Source organism: Mustela lutreola, chromosome 9, assembly GCF_030435805.1.
Source record: "Mustela lutreola isolate mMusLut2 chromosome 9, mMusLut2.pri, whole genome shotgun sequence".
Classification (NCBI taxonomy): Eukaryota; Metazoa; Chordata; class Mammalia; order Carnivora; family Mustelidae; genus Mustela; species Mustela lutreola.
In genome coordinates, this window is record NC_081298.1 from 57,105,071 (window position 1) to 57,123,610 (window position 18,540).

The 18,540-nt window shown below is 37.0% G+C and overlaps 1 protein-coding gene across 6 annotated transcripts in view; it reads right to left on the reverse strand.

Annotated features, from left to right (window-relative positions):
* Positions 1-406: 406 nt before the first annotated feature.
* The window catches only part of LIMS1 (LIM zinc finger domain containing 1), a 140,458-nt gene continuing 122,324 nt past the window's right edge, over positions 407-18,540 (reverse strand). For 5 of the 6 annotated variants that reach the window (XM_059134294.1, XM_059134296.1, XM_059134295.1 and 2 more), the window contains exons 3-10: positions 11,596-11,662; positions 10,715-10,835; positions 10,134-10,283; positions 8,850-9,000; positions 8,275-8,367; positions 7,208-7,256; positions 5,783-5,858; positions 407-3,375 (exon numbers count right to left, since the gene is read on the reverse strand). In XM_059134294.1, coding sequence (XP_058990277.1) covers positions 3,261-3,375; positions 5,783-5,858; positions 7,208-7,256; positions 8,275-8,367; positions 8,850-9,000; positions 10,134-10,283; positions 10,715-10,835; positions 11,596-11,662 — 822 coding nt within the window. In that variant the 3' untranslated portion in view covers positions 407-3,260. Of the gene's footprint in view, positions 3,376-4,377; positions 5,601-5,782; positions 5,859-7,207; positions 7,257-8,274; positions 8,368-8,849; positions 9,001-10,133; positions 10,284-10,714; positions 10,836-11,595; positions 11,663-18,540 lie in introns of those variants that run through there. The other variant, XM_059134297.1, reaches the window with a different exon arrangement.

Below are 18,540 nucleotides of genomic sequence, written 5' to 3' on the forward strand. Positions count from 1 at the left end.
GCCCCTTAAAGACTTTATTTTTTTGGGTGCCTGGGTATCTCGGATGGTTGAGCATTTGCCTTTGGCTCAGGTCATGATCTCCAGGTCCTGGGATCTAGCCCCGCATTGGGCTCCCCGCTCAGCAGGGAGTCTGCTTCTCCCTCTCCCTCTGCTTCTCCCCGTTTGTGCTCTGTCTCTCTCTCAAATGAATAAATTTTTAAAATCTTTAAAAAAAAAAGATTTTATTTTTAAGAGTAATCTCTACATCCAACATGGGGCTTGAACTCACAACTCTGAGATTAAAGTTGCACACTCCACTGACTGAGCTAGCCAGGCACCCCACCAAAACAGTTTTCTTAAGCATTAGTCCTATCTTCTCATAGTTCCATGTCTCAGAGTTACTCAAATGAAAAAATGCACAATAGGATTATTCTTAACAATTATGAATATTTATTAAGCACCAAGAGTATACTGCAATGGTTGCTATGTAAAAACATAATTAACAACATAGTGTCATTGCCATCAAGCTTACAATCTAAAACGAAATACAAGAATGCTACAAGCCTACCTCAAAACTTCCTTAACTTAGAAATGGTTATTTTGGGGACGCCTGGGTGGCTCAGTGAGTTAAGCCGCTGCCTTCGGCTCAGGTCATGATCTCAGCGTCCTGGGATCGAGTCCCGCATCGGGCTCTCTGCTCAGCAGGAAGCCTGCTTCCTCCTCCTCTCTCTCTCTGCCTGTCTCTCTGCCTACTTGTGATCTCTCTCTGTCAAATAAATAAATAAAATCTTTAAAAAAAAAAAAAAAAGAAATGGTTATTTTGGCAAGTAAATGAGGCAAAATGGCCTATCACTTTAGGTATAATGTTAATAAGGCTTTGAACATGATCCAAAGAATGTTTTGCTTGTACCTACCAGACATTTCCTCAATTATATTAGGCTTGGTAAGAAAAAGAACATGTAGAAATTGGGTAAGAATAAATTATTTCAAATTGCCTTCTAGGACTTACACAGAGAAAGGCTTACTAGCCTGAGTTTTTCCACTGCCAGGGAAAACCCCATGAACAATATTATGAACTCAACCAAGCCTGTCTTCTATTCCACTTGCAACTTTTCAACTTCTTCCTTTCCCACAGGTAAAGGCTCCAGTGATGCCCCTATCAGGGAAGAAATCTAAACAAAATATCCTAAAGTTGTAGAGGGTTACCAAATCAAACTTTCAGGAAATATGAATTCCTATTTTAAAAGAGGAGTGAGCAGGGACAGAACTGGGACATCTGGCTGCAGGAGAGGCCCGGCTATGAAGGCTGTGTAAAGAAAAGCAGCTGAGCTCAGTTTATGCATCTTTGAAGTGATTTAAGAATATGGGTAAATGGTTGCTTTTCTGTCCCTTATTTCTGGTGTAGGGGGATTTGACAATTTAGGATCAAGATCCCAAATTACAAAGCCTGTATTATTTTGCCTATGTCCATAGGATAATATTTAATAAACACTTCCAAAGTTCTCCTTGCTGGTCATGTATTAGCTGACAAAGGCACTCTGAAGGGATTTTGATTCTTATTGTCAAATGCAAAGACTCTTTTAAATGTCTGAGTACATACAGACTTTAACTACATATTGATTTTTTCAATCACTGATAATTCTTTGAACTCTAAAAGAACACTAAAAAGTAACCGGTTATAAGTTACCTGAAAACTGAAATAGAATTTACTCTGTAAAGTGCATGCACAAACTTTAAAAAAAAATACATGCATACAAATATTTTAATGGCAGAGTGGTAGCATCCTGAGTTTTTTGTTTTGTTTTGTTTTTTAATGGCAAAACAACATTTCAGCAATTTTTTTTTAAACAATAATTTCCTCCTTAAAAGGACATCTTGGGAACTTTCTTTTAAATGGTAACACAGCAGCAGCAACATTTAAAAAATGTTCACAAAATGTGCTTTGCATACAAGTTTATCGAGAAAGAATGGTCCAGAAATTTCAGGATAAACTTTCTAAGAACACTTTCTATAAAGTAGAATAATCCACTACTTTTGACCTACAATTGACATTTAAACACCCTCTTTCCAATTTAAAAGTGTCATTTTTACCTCCTTCTTATAGTAAATAAAATCCAATCACAACATTTGAAATGAAAAACAAACACCTACCAATATCATCCTTTCAGCAAGATGAGAAAAACTAATTTCAACGTGTTTCCCCCCAAAAAGGAGAGAAAAATAGAAAATCATGTATCACCATAGCTGTGGCAGAGGAATCTGGGTTTACAAATCTCAGTCAATGCACTTATTTTTGGTATTGCATGAAACAGCTAGAATTCCTGAAGAATGTATTTTCTAAGGCAAGTTTGATTATGTATAAAGCATAAACATTAGCATGGTTATAAAGGCAGTAAGACCAATACATATACATTCACTTGTTTTAAGTCATACATTCCAAGCTACATAAAATTTAATTTCGGGTCCTATTCTAAGACTACATCTTTGACCTTAAGCTTAGAAGCAGAATTGTTGTAATATGTTAAAAAATACTTCATTTTTTCCAATATTGTAAAGTATACTGAATTTTCAAATACCTAGTATAAATTTTTTTGCACAAAATTTAAAAAGGCATACTATTAGCGAGCTAAAACTACTGGGTTAAGTAATTGTACTAAGGAAGAAGTTCACAAGGAAAACAAAATACAAAACTAAGCATAATTATTGCATTTAACAAAAAAATGAAATCAAGTAGTTCTAAATGTACTTGTTTTTTTGTCTTAGTAATATGTATATTTCATTTTATAGCTACTAGCTATTAGTCTGATAAACATACTCAGATTCTTTAAGATTTGTTTTTCTTGGCTGGTTATTTTTCTTCCTTCTATCCTCCCCAACAGCAGTTGGAATTATTTTTCTTTCAAATACAAAGTAAATTTTTATCTGAGTCATGTGAAAGCTGATTCCTCACTTTCATTTTTAAAAGTTAAATTAATTTTTTTGGACCTTAATTAAAATCTAACATCTAAACCTTGTGTGTTTTTTTGCGGTTAAGTACAATCTACATTTTGACAAATTGATAAGGGTTATTAACAAAAGCAAATCTTGATTTCATGTGTGTTTTAAATTGATTACACAAGCTTTTTTTCTTTTTTAATAAGAAGGAGACTAAGAAAACCATTTGTACAGGCCCTCTTCACTCTCAACAATTTTAAGATACAGCTTTAAATAGTGTGGATCAAGTCAAGTAATGTTGATAATCTCTTTTCTTTGCATAGAAGAGAATACACAAATAAAGGAAGTTATTTCCTTCCTAAGGTCTCAGCTAGTTTCTTAAGTCTTTTCTTCAGCTCCAATGGAAATTTCTCATAGCACTTCTTACAGACTGGCTTCATGTCAAACTCCACAAATTTATTCCTAAAGACAGTAACAATAATAAAAGAAATTAGGAGAAATGTATTTGACACAGATATATAAATAATGTGAGGTAGTTTTACTGAAGTAAATGAAGACACTATATGATGACATTGAAATTCACAGCAAAAAACTGTTATTTCTAATCTCAACTTCTGTCATTGTGGTAGATGTAAAAAATTGTCCTTATAAATATATCTTATACATCTATCTGGGTAATACAGAATGTACATTACATTTTAGTCTGTGCTACAAATACAGGAAATCTAATGTCAATGTAATTTAGGTAAGTAAAGTCAACCACACATTAAAGTACCATGAAAACACTTTAAAGAACAGTTATTTAAAGCCCAGAGTTGTATTTCTTTTTTTTTTTTTCCAGAGTTGTATTTCTGATTTGAATGACCTTCTCTTTATTAATTAATCTTTATTAATATTTTAAATTAGGTAGTTATGAGGTTTCATCTTTCCTTATATAAAGTGGTTTGATTTCTATCTCCAACAATGACAAAAAATCATTTTCAAAGAAAACTTAAGTTGTAATGGGTTATTTTGGTTAGCTGCCTGACAGAAAGGTTGGCAGGGGAGATATGAGAAAGTTTTAAACACCCTTAAGAAACAGAAATAAAACTGGTTGCCTGTGGTTCTATTTTGTGAATGGTCAGCTGTATGGAGAACTCAACTCTTTTTTTCTAAACCTAGAGCAATTCACATTATCAATCTATTTGTGAAACAATTCTGGAGAAGCCAGGTTTTTAGATAGCTTTCTAACTGTCTGCTACGCATTTCCAATTGGTAATTACAAATAGCTTCTTACTGATGGAATCTAGGGTGTTAAACTGTGAACCGAGGAGATACACAACCTTGTAACTTGTACATTTTCCTAACTTATTTTCAAGTGGCATTTCTGGAACAAGGCTAGTGGCACATTGTTACCTATGGCAAATGATTAAATCAGATGATACAATTTTAAAGAACAAAGTTAATACCAAAGTTAATTCCTAATCATATAGTTAATAAAATGAAACTTTTATTCTCAAGCATTACATGTCAGTTATTCCCTAGCTGTTTTTCACAGAGATCTTAATGCTGACAGAAATTCAAATGATGTTATTTTTCCACTGACAGTTTGATTTAAATGGTACTCCTGAGTTACAATTTTCTCCCAAAGACTGCTAGCATGAAAGCTACTAAAACTGCCATTTTTTGGATGAAGGAAATATTATCACTGCTTCCAGAGATACTGTTAAGCAAACTTCAATGGTTTTAGTTTTGTATTTGAATTTTAATTCCTCTTTATGAAAGGAAACATGAAAACTGGAATAATAAAAAACTTTTGGAGCTCAGAACACAATGGTAAGCATGAAGAAACAATGGGACAATCATGCCAGTAATTCAAAAGAATTTCAAAGATTGAAATATTTCCCATAAAGATCAGGAATAAAGTAGGGCTTGAAAACATCAAGATAATGAATTCATAAACAGCAGCAATGAGCACTCCATGAAAGTGCATACAGACACCAAAGACAGTAGATCTCTTTTTATAGAGTACAGGGTCTTTGCTTAGATACAAAACATGCAGAAAGGATTTAATACAGAGCTTAGAACACGTGACACTTGGAATTCATCAAATAAATCATTTTAGGCAAAGAAACCAAAACCAGGATTTTAGAAGACTGTAGTCAGCAGAGAAAAATACTTAAAAAAATTTTCTCAGTATCTACTAAATAGAGATTGGAATTCCTCCCTTTGTATCCATTTTTGGAAAAAATAAATCTATACCACATTGTGATATGAACAAAGAGATGAGGGATGAGGGAGTCAGCAGATTAAAGGAAATAAGTGAAGTACAAGCTGGTTTTAGGTGAGGATTTTAGTAATGGTAAGTTTTAATAATTTTAATAATTAGGCAAAAGAACCGGCTCTACACGGGTCAAGTACTTGTATTTCAAGCTCTGATAGCTACAAATATATGCCAAAAGAAACAAAAAAGTGAAAGACCAAAATAGAATAAAACATATTCTAAAGGACTAACCAAAGAAGAAAGCAGTGAAAATGATGACAGAAGGGACAGAAAAGTTTACAAACAGACTGGCTTTTTCTTTTTCTGCTTGTCCTTATCCTTTGCTTCTCTCTCCCGTTTGGCAAGCCGCCTCTTAAATTCTTCTGGCATTTTTTCATAACAGTGTTTGCAGACTGGTTTTAGATCAATTTCAACGAACTTATCCCTTTGAACAGGACAAAGAAGGAATAGAAGAAAGAACATAAAACAATTAAAGGAAGAACCTTTACTTTTGGAAGGGACACAAAGAATAAGGAATCAATTCTTTTTTAAAACTCCCTATTTTATAGAAAGTTACCCCATTGTTTTCAGTCTTAGGATTCACACTGCACGAAACTGTAGACTTACTTCAGTGTTAATTTAGTGTTGCAGGTAGAACAGGCAAAACAGTTCACACACCAGGCCTTATTAAGAGCAGAGACCACTAGAGAAAGAAGAAAGAGATCGGGTCACACACATTGGTATGGAAAGTGGAGCTGACATTTTCAACTCTGACAGAGCTAAGGTGGATTCCATAACAGTTGGAAGAGGTTCTCAAGAGGTTTTATTGCAAAAGTATCACATGACTAAAAATCTCAGTGCCATTAATGTTTACCAAACCAACCAAATTAATTAATTAATTAATTAAAAGCTGTTTTTTCACATTACTAGAAAAACTGAGCCCTTATGTCTTCCAGGACTATAGATTGGTTAATGTTAGGGAAGATTAACAGTGGCTTTTCCAATCTTTATTTATAGTTAAAATTTTTCTTCTTTGAGTATCCTGTGAGATATATGAACAGTATGTACCATGTCTTCCCACTAAAGCTTGTCCTCTCACTCCTGTGGATGCTGGGGTGTACATTTAACATGTACTATATCACTCAGATGCGCTTTTCTGGCACAGGGCCTGCCTATGAGCACATTTGCTGCTACCTTTCCGTGCCTACTGCCACTGGCCCAACAAAGAAATAGGGACTGGATAAGTAATTTTTAAAAATCCAGACATTAACTTATTTGCCTATAGAAACTGACAAAAAGAAGCATGCTTCCCTTCCCTTCCCTTCCCAGCTTCTCTCACCTGACAAATACCTCACATAGGAGGGAGTTAAGTTTTACTTTCTATTGCGCTGAAGACTGCTCCTCTGAGCTACTCCTTCTGCAAACTGCATCATGGGCAGTGTATTGCAAAGTATTTCTCGAGTTGGGTTCTCTGACAAGAACCACAAAGCATGCTGAAAACAGGAATGTTTAAACTTTGCCAGGAAGTTTCTAGCGGAATTGTGCTAGTGACTATTAGCAAACACAGCTGCTTCCTTTCAGTCCCAGTTAATCAGCCCTGCCTAATTACTGCAATACAAGGCTGGTAAGCCGAGAAATGTCTACAGAAAACTGCCAGGTTTTAGCATCTGCAGGGTTAAATTGACTCTTGCTGACTACCATGGCAGATTGAGTTGTTCCTAATAAATACTGCTCTACAGCTTCCAAGTTACGTAATTCCAGGGGATGGAAATAGAAACAGATCTCAAGGTTGGCTGTGAATGTCTCTGCAATATCTACCATAACAACCCTGTGGCAATGCCCTAAAGTATTATTATAAAGGAGTAACAAATCCATCTCTTAGGATATTAGCATTTCTGCTATGGATTACTTGCAAAATACACCAAAGGAAAAAAAGTAATTGATAATGATCATATTCCAAGCAATATAAGTCACTGAACTCTTTCAATTTTCATATTACCTAAGTGTTCTTGTGTTAAAATGATGGCATATAAAATTCCTACAGATACCTACCATCACCTTCTATAACACGGTTGCAATGGAAACAAACATCACCAAATAGCTGAAAGTGAAAAAAAAAAGTGGTAAAAATTCAAGATGTTAGAACTAAGTTTTAGAACACCAAATATTTAATATAATTTCAGTTCTTTCTACCACTTAAAACAGACAGCTGACTACCTAGATCCAGAATTTACCATTCATTACTAGCAAAAATTAGTAAAGTACATGGACTATTTTTCCTTTTTACAATGAAAATAAATTAATTCACTTTTCATTATTATCAAAAATCAAAAAAAGGCTTTAGAAATGTTCCAGATTATGGGGCACCTGGGTGATTTAAAGCCTCTGCCTTCGGCTTAGGTTATGATCTCAGGGTCCTGGGGTCGAGCCCTGCATCAGGTCTCTGCTCAGCGGGGAGCCTGCTTCCTTCCCTCTCTCTCTGCCTACTTGTGATCTCTGTCTCTCAAATAAATAAATAAAATCTTAAAAAAAAAAAAAAAAAGAAATGTTCCAGATTTAAGGAGGCTAAAGGAAAATGACAACCCTAGATAGGGTCTAATACTGGAGTGGAAAAAAATGATACAAGGTACTAGTACAAGTGACAAAATTGGAATACATACACTAAAGTATTAAAGTATTATATCAATACTGATTAACTATGATTATGCAAAAGAACTCCATAATCTTGGGAAATATAAATTGAAGTACTTAGGAGCAAAGGACCATGATGAACTAATGTATCATCAAATGCTTCAGAAAAAATAGGTGCATATATACAAATACACACATTTGCATATAAAGATATGGAAATTTATTAAGTGTATGCTTTCACAGAAAGAAACACATGTAAATGATGAAAAGGTACATATATTTTTTCAAACTCTTTTTTTAAAATTTCAAAACCTTTAAAAAAAATTTTTATTTCAGAACCTTTCTGTGAGCCTGAAATTATTTCCCAAATACGTTAAAAAGAAATCTCTATAGTCCAATGTACATTTCCCAAGAGATTTCCTCGTAGCTAAAATATTAAGCTCAAATTCATCTAAGTATCTGTAGTATCCAATGAGGACAATAAATACCTGGTTATAGTGGGTTTCACAATACGCCAGGCCCTTCCTTTCATAATGGCGATGTCCAAGAAATGGCTTTTCACACTTGGCACAGACAAAATGCTGAAAAAAATTGCTAGAGGTCATTTTTGAATTGGGATATTTCATTTATTTAATGAAGTAAAACTCCCCAAATTAAACTAGATACATGAAGTTTGAGGTAGCTATTTCATTTGGCCAGGGCTAACCCTGTGACACTTTCCGTTTTACTTAATTCAGGTGTCTTGAGGTTCTGAAAGGTTACCTTATGACACAGCCTATTTAAACAACACAGAATGAGAATAGAGGTCAACATGTGAGTAGCATTTTTAGGGAGGGGCTGCTGCTGCATATGGACCATTACACTTCCAGCTTCAAGAAGGATTTAAGAACAAAAGAGCACATCCTGTATCATTACCAAGAGATCACAAAAACAGTGTATATTCTATATTCTTAATTTTCTACAGAATCATTTGTCTTGAAAATGTCTATATTTAATCTTTAGAATCTCCTTCTCCCAGCACATCTGAATGAAAAGTACTGGTTACCCTTCACAACTGACTCACCTCCACATGCCACTGCTTGCCCATGGCATTCACCACGCGCCCTTCGATGGGCCGCCGACAAGCTCCACAGATGGGGACCCCCATCTTATCATGGCATGGCAGGCAGTACAGCTCCCCTTTCAGCTCGCGGGCATCAGCAGTCAGCTCCTTCCTGTCCACAAGAAAGACACGGCACTGAACACTACTGCCGAGAGAGAACAATCAGGCAACCAATGTGGCTAACACACTTTTCAGCAGGTTTTTGGAGATTTCACTGTAACAATCCCTGTAACCCTTTTTCCCCTCTTACTGTTGCTCACAGTATCCTAAATTAATAGACTTGAAGGAGTTTCAGATTCCTATCAAAACATCAATATAATACCATAATGATAAAATATACAAATAAGTTAGATCACACTGATCATATTTACCATGTCTTTTTCTATTATCACATTACAATCCCTTTGTCTTCCTTAAAAAGTTAGAAGAGATTCATCACAATGCCTAGGACAGTGATGTTATCTTTCCAAAATAACTGAGGTCTAAATTTAAAGACTAGTTCCATTTACTAATTGTCACAAGCTATTAAGAGTTATAGGCTAATAGAAAATAAACAGATGAAATGCCCAGAACTTTCCTCCCCCAAATGCTTTAGTTCAGTATTATTTCCAGTCTCCTGCATCAATAAATATTTAGCCAGAGGTGGCCCCAATTAGCCAAATGGACTTGTTTACATTTCATCTGTTTTAAGTAAATCTTCAGAAGTGCTAATGACAAATGAACAGAGAAAAATTCCACAAAGTGAAACAGGCAAGAAAATGAGATAAGATACAAACTGATAATCACCAAAAAAAGATGAGGTGGCTGTACTTACAGCACAAAGCTGTTTTATTGATCCTTAGCTTCTCTCATCTCTCCCACCCCACAATAATTTAGCATGTACATTCATATTGATAGTACCTTTTTCCATTAAAATTTTTTTAAAGATTTTATTTATTTATTTGAGAGACAGAGATCACAAGTAGGCAGAGAGGCAGGCAGAGAGAGAGGGGGAGGCAGGCTCCCTGCTGAGCAGAGAGCCTGATGCGGGGCTCAATCCCAGGACCCTGGGATCATGACCTGAGCCAAAAGCAGAGGCTTTAACCCACTGAGCCACTCAGGCACCCCGACTTCTTACACGTTTTAAATTTTCTAGGTTACATGTTGGAGAATAGCAATCTGGTATGCTGGAGTGACAGAAATACAGAAAAACGTAATCTTTTATTTCCACCATCTGTGCAGTCAAAAGGCAGGGGATGGCAATACCCGCAGTTGGCACAGTTGAAATGGTCTGGATGATACGGGTCATTCTTGAATATCAGCGGCTGCTCATCGATGATGGCATGGCACTTCTGGCAGATGTATTTTCCGAGGCCTCTGGCTTTCTCACGATTATGACAGGGACGACACAGGTGTCTAAATAGAGCCGAAAACTTTTTTAGAAACTTCAATTGAAAATCTGAGGTTCTTTCTAATAATTAGAAATAAACTCCTCATATCTCTGAAAAGAAGTTAAAGAAATCATTTTTTAAAAAATCACTCCTGGCTTGCAAAAGCAGAATCAAGCCACTACTTTTTACATGAAAACTAATTTATTCCAACCCAGGGAACCCAACTGATCTTTAAGAAACTCCGGCTGAAGTACTGATTCCCCTTCTTTTGGCCCAGGGCCACATGCAGTCTAAGATCCTCTTCTAACAGATACCAGATGAACCAATACATTGCAGTCTTGAGTTCCCTGTACCTTCAGCTCAGTGCCCTAAAGAACCGCCTCATCAGGGAAAACAGGCATGACCTTATAGCAGTTCCTTCTCCACCCACACCTGACAAGGATGGAACACTCCTACCTCCCAGCATTCTTGACAAAGCCAATATCTGCCAGAACTTCCTCGCAGAGGTCACAGCGGAAGCACTCAGGATGCCAGCTGTTATTCATGGCTTTGATCACTCGGCCAATGATGAATTCACCTATGGGAAAGTAACACACAAAGGATGTCCAGTTTGCATCCTATTGCGGAAAGTAGTAAGGCAAAAGACACCAAGAAAGAAATGTTTAAATCGCTCTCTATGACTAGGGACTTTCTATACATGTGTTGACCACAGTAAGCACTGCATGAGGAAGAAACTCTTTTTTCATCTGAGTCCTTGGTTTTGATTCTGTCATATTTTCAGGTTGTCTTATCACATCTCTGATCATGGTTTTCCTTTTCCCAATGACATACTGGGCTCTCCTGAAGGCCTTTTGTTTATTTCTGGTCATCGCTGACATAGAAAACCTAAATCCACAGCACATTTTCTTGAAACCTATATTCAATTTCTTCTTTCACTAAACTTTAGAACATTCTACTCAGTTTTTCCAATCTCTGGAGACCTTCCAGTAGAAGCATTAGCAACCAGTGAGGTGGTTAAAATGCAAGCAAAGCACCAATGTCTTCCCTGTCTCTCTCCTGGCAACCCCCAAAGTGAGCAGGTAAAGGATGAATTAACAGGGAACAAGAACATCCAAAAGATCATCTGATAAAAGTCTCAATTGGTCCTCAAATAACTTTACAGTGGATCTCCTTAAAAATCATTTCTCTCTGGGTTTTGATACTCTTCCAGCTTATTATGTCAATAAGGGAAAGGACTAATAAGTTACCTGGATGCTATTTTTATTGAGCACCAAACACCATTTTCACCATAATTTTGAGACTCACTTTTTACTTTGCCATTCAGCAGTAAGACTTACCGCACTGATGACAGCAAGGAGCAAAGAGCATCTGAAAGTCATGTTCACAGTACTTCCTTCCTTCAAACTGAAATAGAAAGTACCATCAACTTGTACAGACGAAACAATCACAGGGTGAATATAATTATTCCACGGAGACATATAGGAAAGATGTCTTTGAGCTAAGAGCTCTGCCCTAAGAATTAATAATTCTACTGAGATTTTTAAAAGCAGAAGTAGCTTTTTACCCTCCCTAAAGATCCAAACAACTGAGGTGAGACCTGGTACAATGGCTCCAGAGTACAATGCTAAGTCTTCTCTGGCTTGCAGACTCATCTTAAAGAGTCTAATGAGAGCTGCAGATCCCTCTCTCCAGAACACAGGCATATACACACAAACCCTGTCCCACTTTTTTTCAGGGTTGATACCTGAAATGTTGTACCATAAGCTTTAATATTTCCAAAGAGTAGATACTCTAGTATATTTCAGATTGACACATTTCAAAATGAGGCCAAAACTCATTTAAAAAAAAAAATTCTATTTTAACAGTTGGAAAAATTTGTATCCTCCACTTTTCTCCTTGAACTATTTCCATTTCATCCCCCAAAGTTTCATTCTAGTGTGGTATTTTTTTTCCTAAACTCTGTACTAAGGTCTTTGACATCCCCCTACCATACTTCTTGGCAACTAAAATGTTTATTATGAAACTTTAAAATTTGTTTTATTTTCTGAACCTATAAGGCTCTAAAACATTCTTTTTCTTCTGGATTAAATTATCATTACAGTGATTACTAATACATAAATGGTCAAAACGTGAGTATGTCAAAATGTTAAATTTTACTTTCCACTATTTGTTTACTTGAAAAGCCTATCTTAATGAGATGAGCAGGGCTCCTCTTCCCCTCACAATTATTGCATGTATCCAAGGATAAATATGATTTACATTGGAAGAGTCAGGGTTCAACACTAATTTCTGTTTTGGGGGCTGCTTTTACCCTCTTCACATAAGTCATGAGAATTATGTCTCCCTTTGAATCTTTGAGCTCCTTGCAAGTTATATATTAAATGTATTACATGCTGTTTGACTATCAAAATCCATTTTTATTTATTTTTAAAGATTTATTTATTTGTCAGGGGTCGGGGGGGATAGCACAAGCAGCAGGAGTGGTAGGCAGAGGGAGAAGCAGGATCTGTAAGGAAGTAGCCTGACTCAGGACGGATCCCAGCACCCTGGGATCATGACCTGAGCCAAAGGCAGACGCTTAGTAACTGAGCCACCCAAGCATACCTCAACATCCATTTTTTTTTTAAGATTTTATTTATTTGACAGGAGAGAGAGATCATAAGAAGGAAGAGAGAGTGGGAAGCAGGCTCCCTGCTGAGGAGAGACCCGGATTGGGTCGGAGGACTCAGAGACCATGACCTGAGCCGAAGGCAGAGGCTTAACCCACTGAGCCACCCAGGTGCCACTCAACATCCATTTTTAATGATATATTAGTAGTCAACTCAATTTGCTCAATCGTAGAAATCAGCTGCAGCTTTGCTCAATTTATTGAACATTATTGACTATGCCTTAATTGGCAGACCAGTCAAAGCAGATTTATTCTGTTTCAGAAAAAGGCTTACTTCATTTTGAAATTCAAATGAGTTGTAATATATTTAATGAATCTGTTTTTAAAAGCTGCAGATGATAATACATTGATATGCTACATTAACCCAGTCTTATCATAATGCACTGTACAGCCCCAAGCATTAGTTATTTATGAAGTAGATATGTTCCTTTATTGGATATATACTATGTGTATATATGAAATCTGAGTTTAGATTCTAGCAGTAATTAAAAAAATTAAATATAAACATTCAGAACCAACTCCACTGATTTAGTTGGACATGCTAAATTGTTTACCACCCACCCAAGTCTTAGTCAGTGGTGAAAGACCAGGCTCAGAAATGTGTGTGTCAACTGGTCACTAACATTTAAAAGACTGATTACGGATAACAATGCATCATTAATGAATAGTTGAACACTACATCAAAACTCATGATGTATATATGCCAGCTAACTGAGCATAATAAAAAAACGCATCACAACATCTTCAGAAGGAAAGGATAATGTTTTGTGCATTATTTGTATGTGTGTGTGTGCGTGTGTGCACACGCACACATGCATAACAGTTTTATTATAGTTTTTAAAATTAGTACTTTTTAATGGAAACAACTTGACCAAAAAAAATCTGTCACAGAATTTAGTGATCCATTAAAACAAAGTTTAATTAAAAAAGAAAAACTACCCCTGGGAATAAAAATACATTATATGTTTATAAAAAAAATAAAAAAATTAAATTAAAAAAAAAAACCTCTAAACTTTTAGTTTGTATTTAATGAAAGAGAAAGATGTATATTGTTTAAAACAAAAACAAAATGAGTCCAGCCATTAGCATATATACTATATTTGCTAGCAGAAGATAGAAAAAATTAGGATTGGTTGTAATCTGAAATTTTTTAAAGATCTATTTACTTACTTAGAGAGAGAGTGCATGCAGGGGAGGGTCCAAGGGAAAGGAAGAGAATTCTAAGCAGACTCCCCACTGAGCATGGAGCCTGAAACAAAACGGGGCTCAAACCCACAACTCTGAGATCACGACCTGAGTGGAAAAAGAGTCGGGTGCTTAACCGACCAAGACATCCAGGTGCCCCTAGAATAAATTTTTTAAGATATAATTCAAACAGGGGCGCCTGGGTGACTCAGTGGGTTAAGCCTCTGCCTTTGGCTCAGGTCATGGTCTCGGGGTCCTGGGATGGAGCCCCACATTGGGCTCTCTGCTCGGCGGGGAACCCACTTCTCCCTCACTCTGCCTGCCTCTCTGTCTACTTGTGATCTCTCTCTCTGTCAAATAAATAAATAAAATATTTTTAAAAAAGATATACTTCAAAAAGGTAGCATAACACTGACTGTGGATCCAAAAGGCCTGAAGTGTAAATTCTGGCTGAACCACTGACTGCCTGTATGACTTTGGTCAAGCTGTTTAACGTCTCAGTCCCTTGTGAGAGTCACAAGCCTCTTCTCTTCTGGTTGCTGTGTTCTGGCTCTTTAACACATACTCATCATGTTCCCAATTTCTTAGCACTGCTCTCTTTACTTTGCTCTCACAGGACTCTCCCTTTGAAAGGATGAGTCCTGTCGTATAAATACACAGTGGAATACCATTCAGCTATAAAAAAGAAGGAAATCCTGCTATTTGCAACAACATGGACAGACCTGCAGGGCACTGTGCAAAAGAAATAAGTTAGGCAGAGAAAGATACTGTGTGACCTCGTTTATGTGTGGAATCTAAAAACCCTAAACTCACAGAAATAGAGAGTTAGTTACTGGGGCCTGGAGGGATGGGGGGAAATGGGGAGTTGTTAGTCAAGGGGTACAAACTTCCAGTTATAAAATGAATAAATTCTGGGGATCTAATATATAGTTATAGTTAAAAATACTGTATGGTAGACTTAAGAGTAGATCTTAAATGTTCTCACCACACACACATTCAAAAGATAATTACATGAGGTGTTGATGTGTTGACTGACCTTACTATGGTCATCATTTCATAATATACACATGTATTAAATCATCATGTTGTACACCTTAAACTTACACACTGTTGTCTGTTGATCATGTTTCAACAAAACTGGAGGGAAAGGATGAGTCCTTTTGAAATCAGGGATGAAAAGGGCAAAGTCTTAAAAGGAAGCTGTTATGATTACATTTCCAAATCTGCCACAAATCTCAATATAGAACATCCAACACAGTTCCCTACTATGTGGACCCAAAACTGGTTTAAAATACCATCAGCCTGTAGGAAGTATTAATGCTCCAGACAGTGTTAAAACAGAATGTCTAAGAATCCCAGTTGTTGCCACCTGCAAGGAACAGGGATTGTTCAGTATGAGGGAGGATGAACTCTAACCAAAAATAGCTCTGTTTTGAACTGTTCTAAGTTTTGAGTTCTGTGAACATTCTCTTTGCGTAGGGGGTAAGAGGAGATAGGAGGAAATTCTGCTGCTTTAAAGAGAGCTCAGAATTAGAAACTGGGCTGACAGTCTCATTTCAAGGCAAGTGCAAATGTTAACGATCTTCACTTGGTGATTTGTACTGGTTCATCATAAATTGCTTTGAAGTGAATGGGTCAGCAGATAAACACCTCCTCTAGTTGGACAGTTTCCTTCCAAACAGACCTCCCTTCTCAGAGTTCAGCCTTCCTGAGTAATCATGACTCTGTATAAAAGGAAATGAGTGAAGAAATCTCTTTGTAAACTCTCTTTCCACTAAATCACTCATCATAAATTGGTCTTTCCTGTTATGCATTCTGTGATAGGGAGAAAAGGACACATTCAGAAATTTCAAACTAAAGAGAAAGAAAGAAACCTGAAGTATTAACAAAGAACCTATCCCCTAAACGTGTACTATGCCGAAATAAACACCATGTTCATAGCCTTGGTTCAATGTGACTCGTCATGTTTCTGGAATTATAGCTCTCTTTAACTGTTAGTTCTATTTTACTTTCAAAAGTATCTTCTTAGGGGAATATTAAGATCATCCTTTTACTGAAGATTTTCCAAGATACCACAAACTTAGATTTAGGAACCATTACAGTGGCTCTATATAGATGGTAATGTTTGGGCTTCTGGTTTGAATAGGTATCCCCCCGCAGCCCCAAATGATATTTAAATAGCCTTCTCATGCCGCCAATGACTTGGTCACTTTACAATTATTTCTTCATATGTACTGGAAGATGACAGGAGATCCTAGTAACTCATGAAAACCAGAACTGATGGAAGCAGCTTTCCCTTCAAAGCTAACTACAATACCAAATTCAAACATCACTAATCATATATTCATACATTTATCTAACCTCTCTAAATTTTCCTGATCTGAAAATGAAGGAAAGTACCATGGAAGCCATCTCCAAATTCTACCCAAATCACTGTAAAAACTATATTCACTCCTAGGACTAGGGCACAGTGTGGCCTACACAGTCTGCCACACATTGCATCTGTAAGCTTTCCATAAATATTTCCTGAATGACTGAAAAAGCAGTGATGGACATATACAAGAGAGCATTATCTCTCCGAATGATAAAACATCAGTCCTAGGAATCCATTTCAGTTTTGGTGAGACTCAGGGCATCCTTGTGCAGATGAGCAGGTGTGAGATAAAATCCTGATCTGACCACATCCCCACTAGTTAACTGTGGGCAAGGCCTCTGAGCCTCATCATGGCGACATGTACGTTAGGAATGAAAATACCTAATTTGTAGGGCTCATGTGAGAATCAAAGGTATGAAAAACAACAAGAACAATTTGTAAAACATCTAGTACAGTGCCTGGCTCATAACAGAGGTTTAGTTATTTCGGAAATAAAAATACTAATGTAACTCAAAATTAGCAATTACAGGGCATTCACACATGAAGTACCACATTCCAGGCAAAGTGAAGGACTGTGAAGAAGTAAGACGAACTAGGTGACCTTACCCTCGAGAGACTCACGTGAAACCAGAAACAGCACCTCAACGTTTGGTGGTGCCGGTGGTGGAGAGCAACACCACCATGACTGTTTTAATGTGTTCCCTTTTATTAATACCCTGATCACTACCTTCTAAGACAGACAAAATTAAAAGATAAATCATTGTTAGAATCATTCATATTTAAAAAGTGTTTAAAATTAAAATGCAGAAGTAGGATATCAGTTCTAAGTAGGAAGCAGTTCTAATCACCATACAGATAGGGCCATCTTGCCTTTTGCTAAACGAGGATGACACTTTCATTATGAGTGATGACTACCCAAGAATGGTATACTTATATTTCCTTATGCCAATTTAAGCCAGAAAATAGAGGCTTTCTTAAGGGCCTTTTTAAAGTTAAATCTGTCTGAAAATACTTTCTAATTAAATTCATCATCTAAGAATTAACTCTAAGTGCAGTCAAATTCTTAGAGACAGAAAAAGGGTCTTGTTTTATGAGGGTATCGCCTACATAACTTGGGGAACATGCCCACTTGGAATGGACTTGCTATTATCATAGTGAAGCTCATGACCTATTCAAAGGGATGCTCTCATTCAGTGTAGTGGTTCTCAATAGAGGGTGATTTATGTTGAAAGATTTTCTTTATTTGAGAGAGAGAGCATTGTGCACAAGCAGGGGGAGGAGCAGGCAGAGGGAGAAGCGGGATCCCCACTAAGGAGCCCAATGTGGGACACTATCCCAGGACCCTGGGATCATGACCTGAGCCGAAGGCAGATCCTTAACCTACGGGTCATCCAGGTGTCCCTCAACTGGGGTGATCTAGCTCCCCAAGGGATATTTGGCAATGTATGGAGATACTTTTGGTCGTCACAAATGGGGATCTAGAGGGCAGAGGGGCAGAAATATTACTGAACAGACTACAATACACAGGAGAGCCCCCAAAACAAAGAATTACTGAGTTCAAAATGTCAACAGTGCTGGAGCGCCTGGGTGGCTCAGTGGGTTAAAGCCTTTGCCTTCAGCTCATGGTCCCATGGTCCTGGGATCAAGCCCCGCATCCGGCTCTCTGCTCACCGAGGAGCCTGCTTCCACGTCTCTCTCTGCCTGCCTCTCTGCCTGTCAAATAAATAAATAAATAAATCTTTAAAAAAAAAAAAAAAAGTCAACAGTGCTGAGAATAAGGAACCCTGGTTTAGTGTGTGCAAACATTACCTATCTGAGCAGTATCCACTGGAAAGTGGTACTAGAGAGTGTACTAATTTACTTGGTACTGTACATGCTACCTTGGTTCAAACTGCCTATGAGACATGTGTGATCATCCCTTGTTAGAGAAAACTGAAATTCAAAAATATTAAATAACTCACACCGAAGTCAGTAGAACTGGGATTCAATCCAAGGCTGTCAGACCCTAAAATCTGGGCTGCTGCTGCTTCTGTATCTATCACCTCTCTTTGGCAG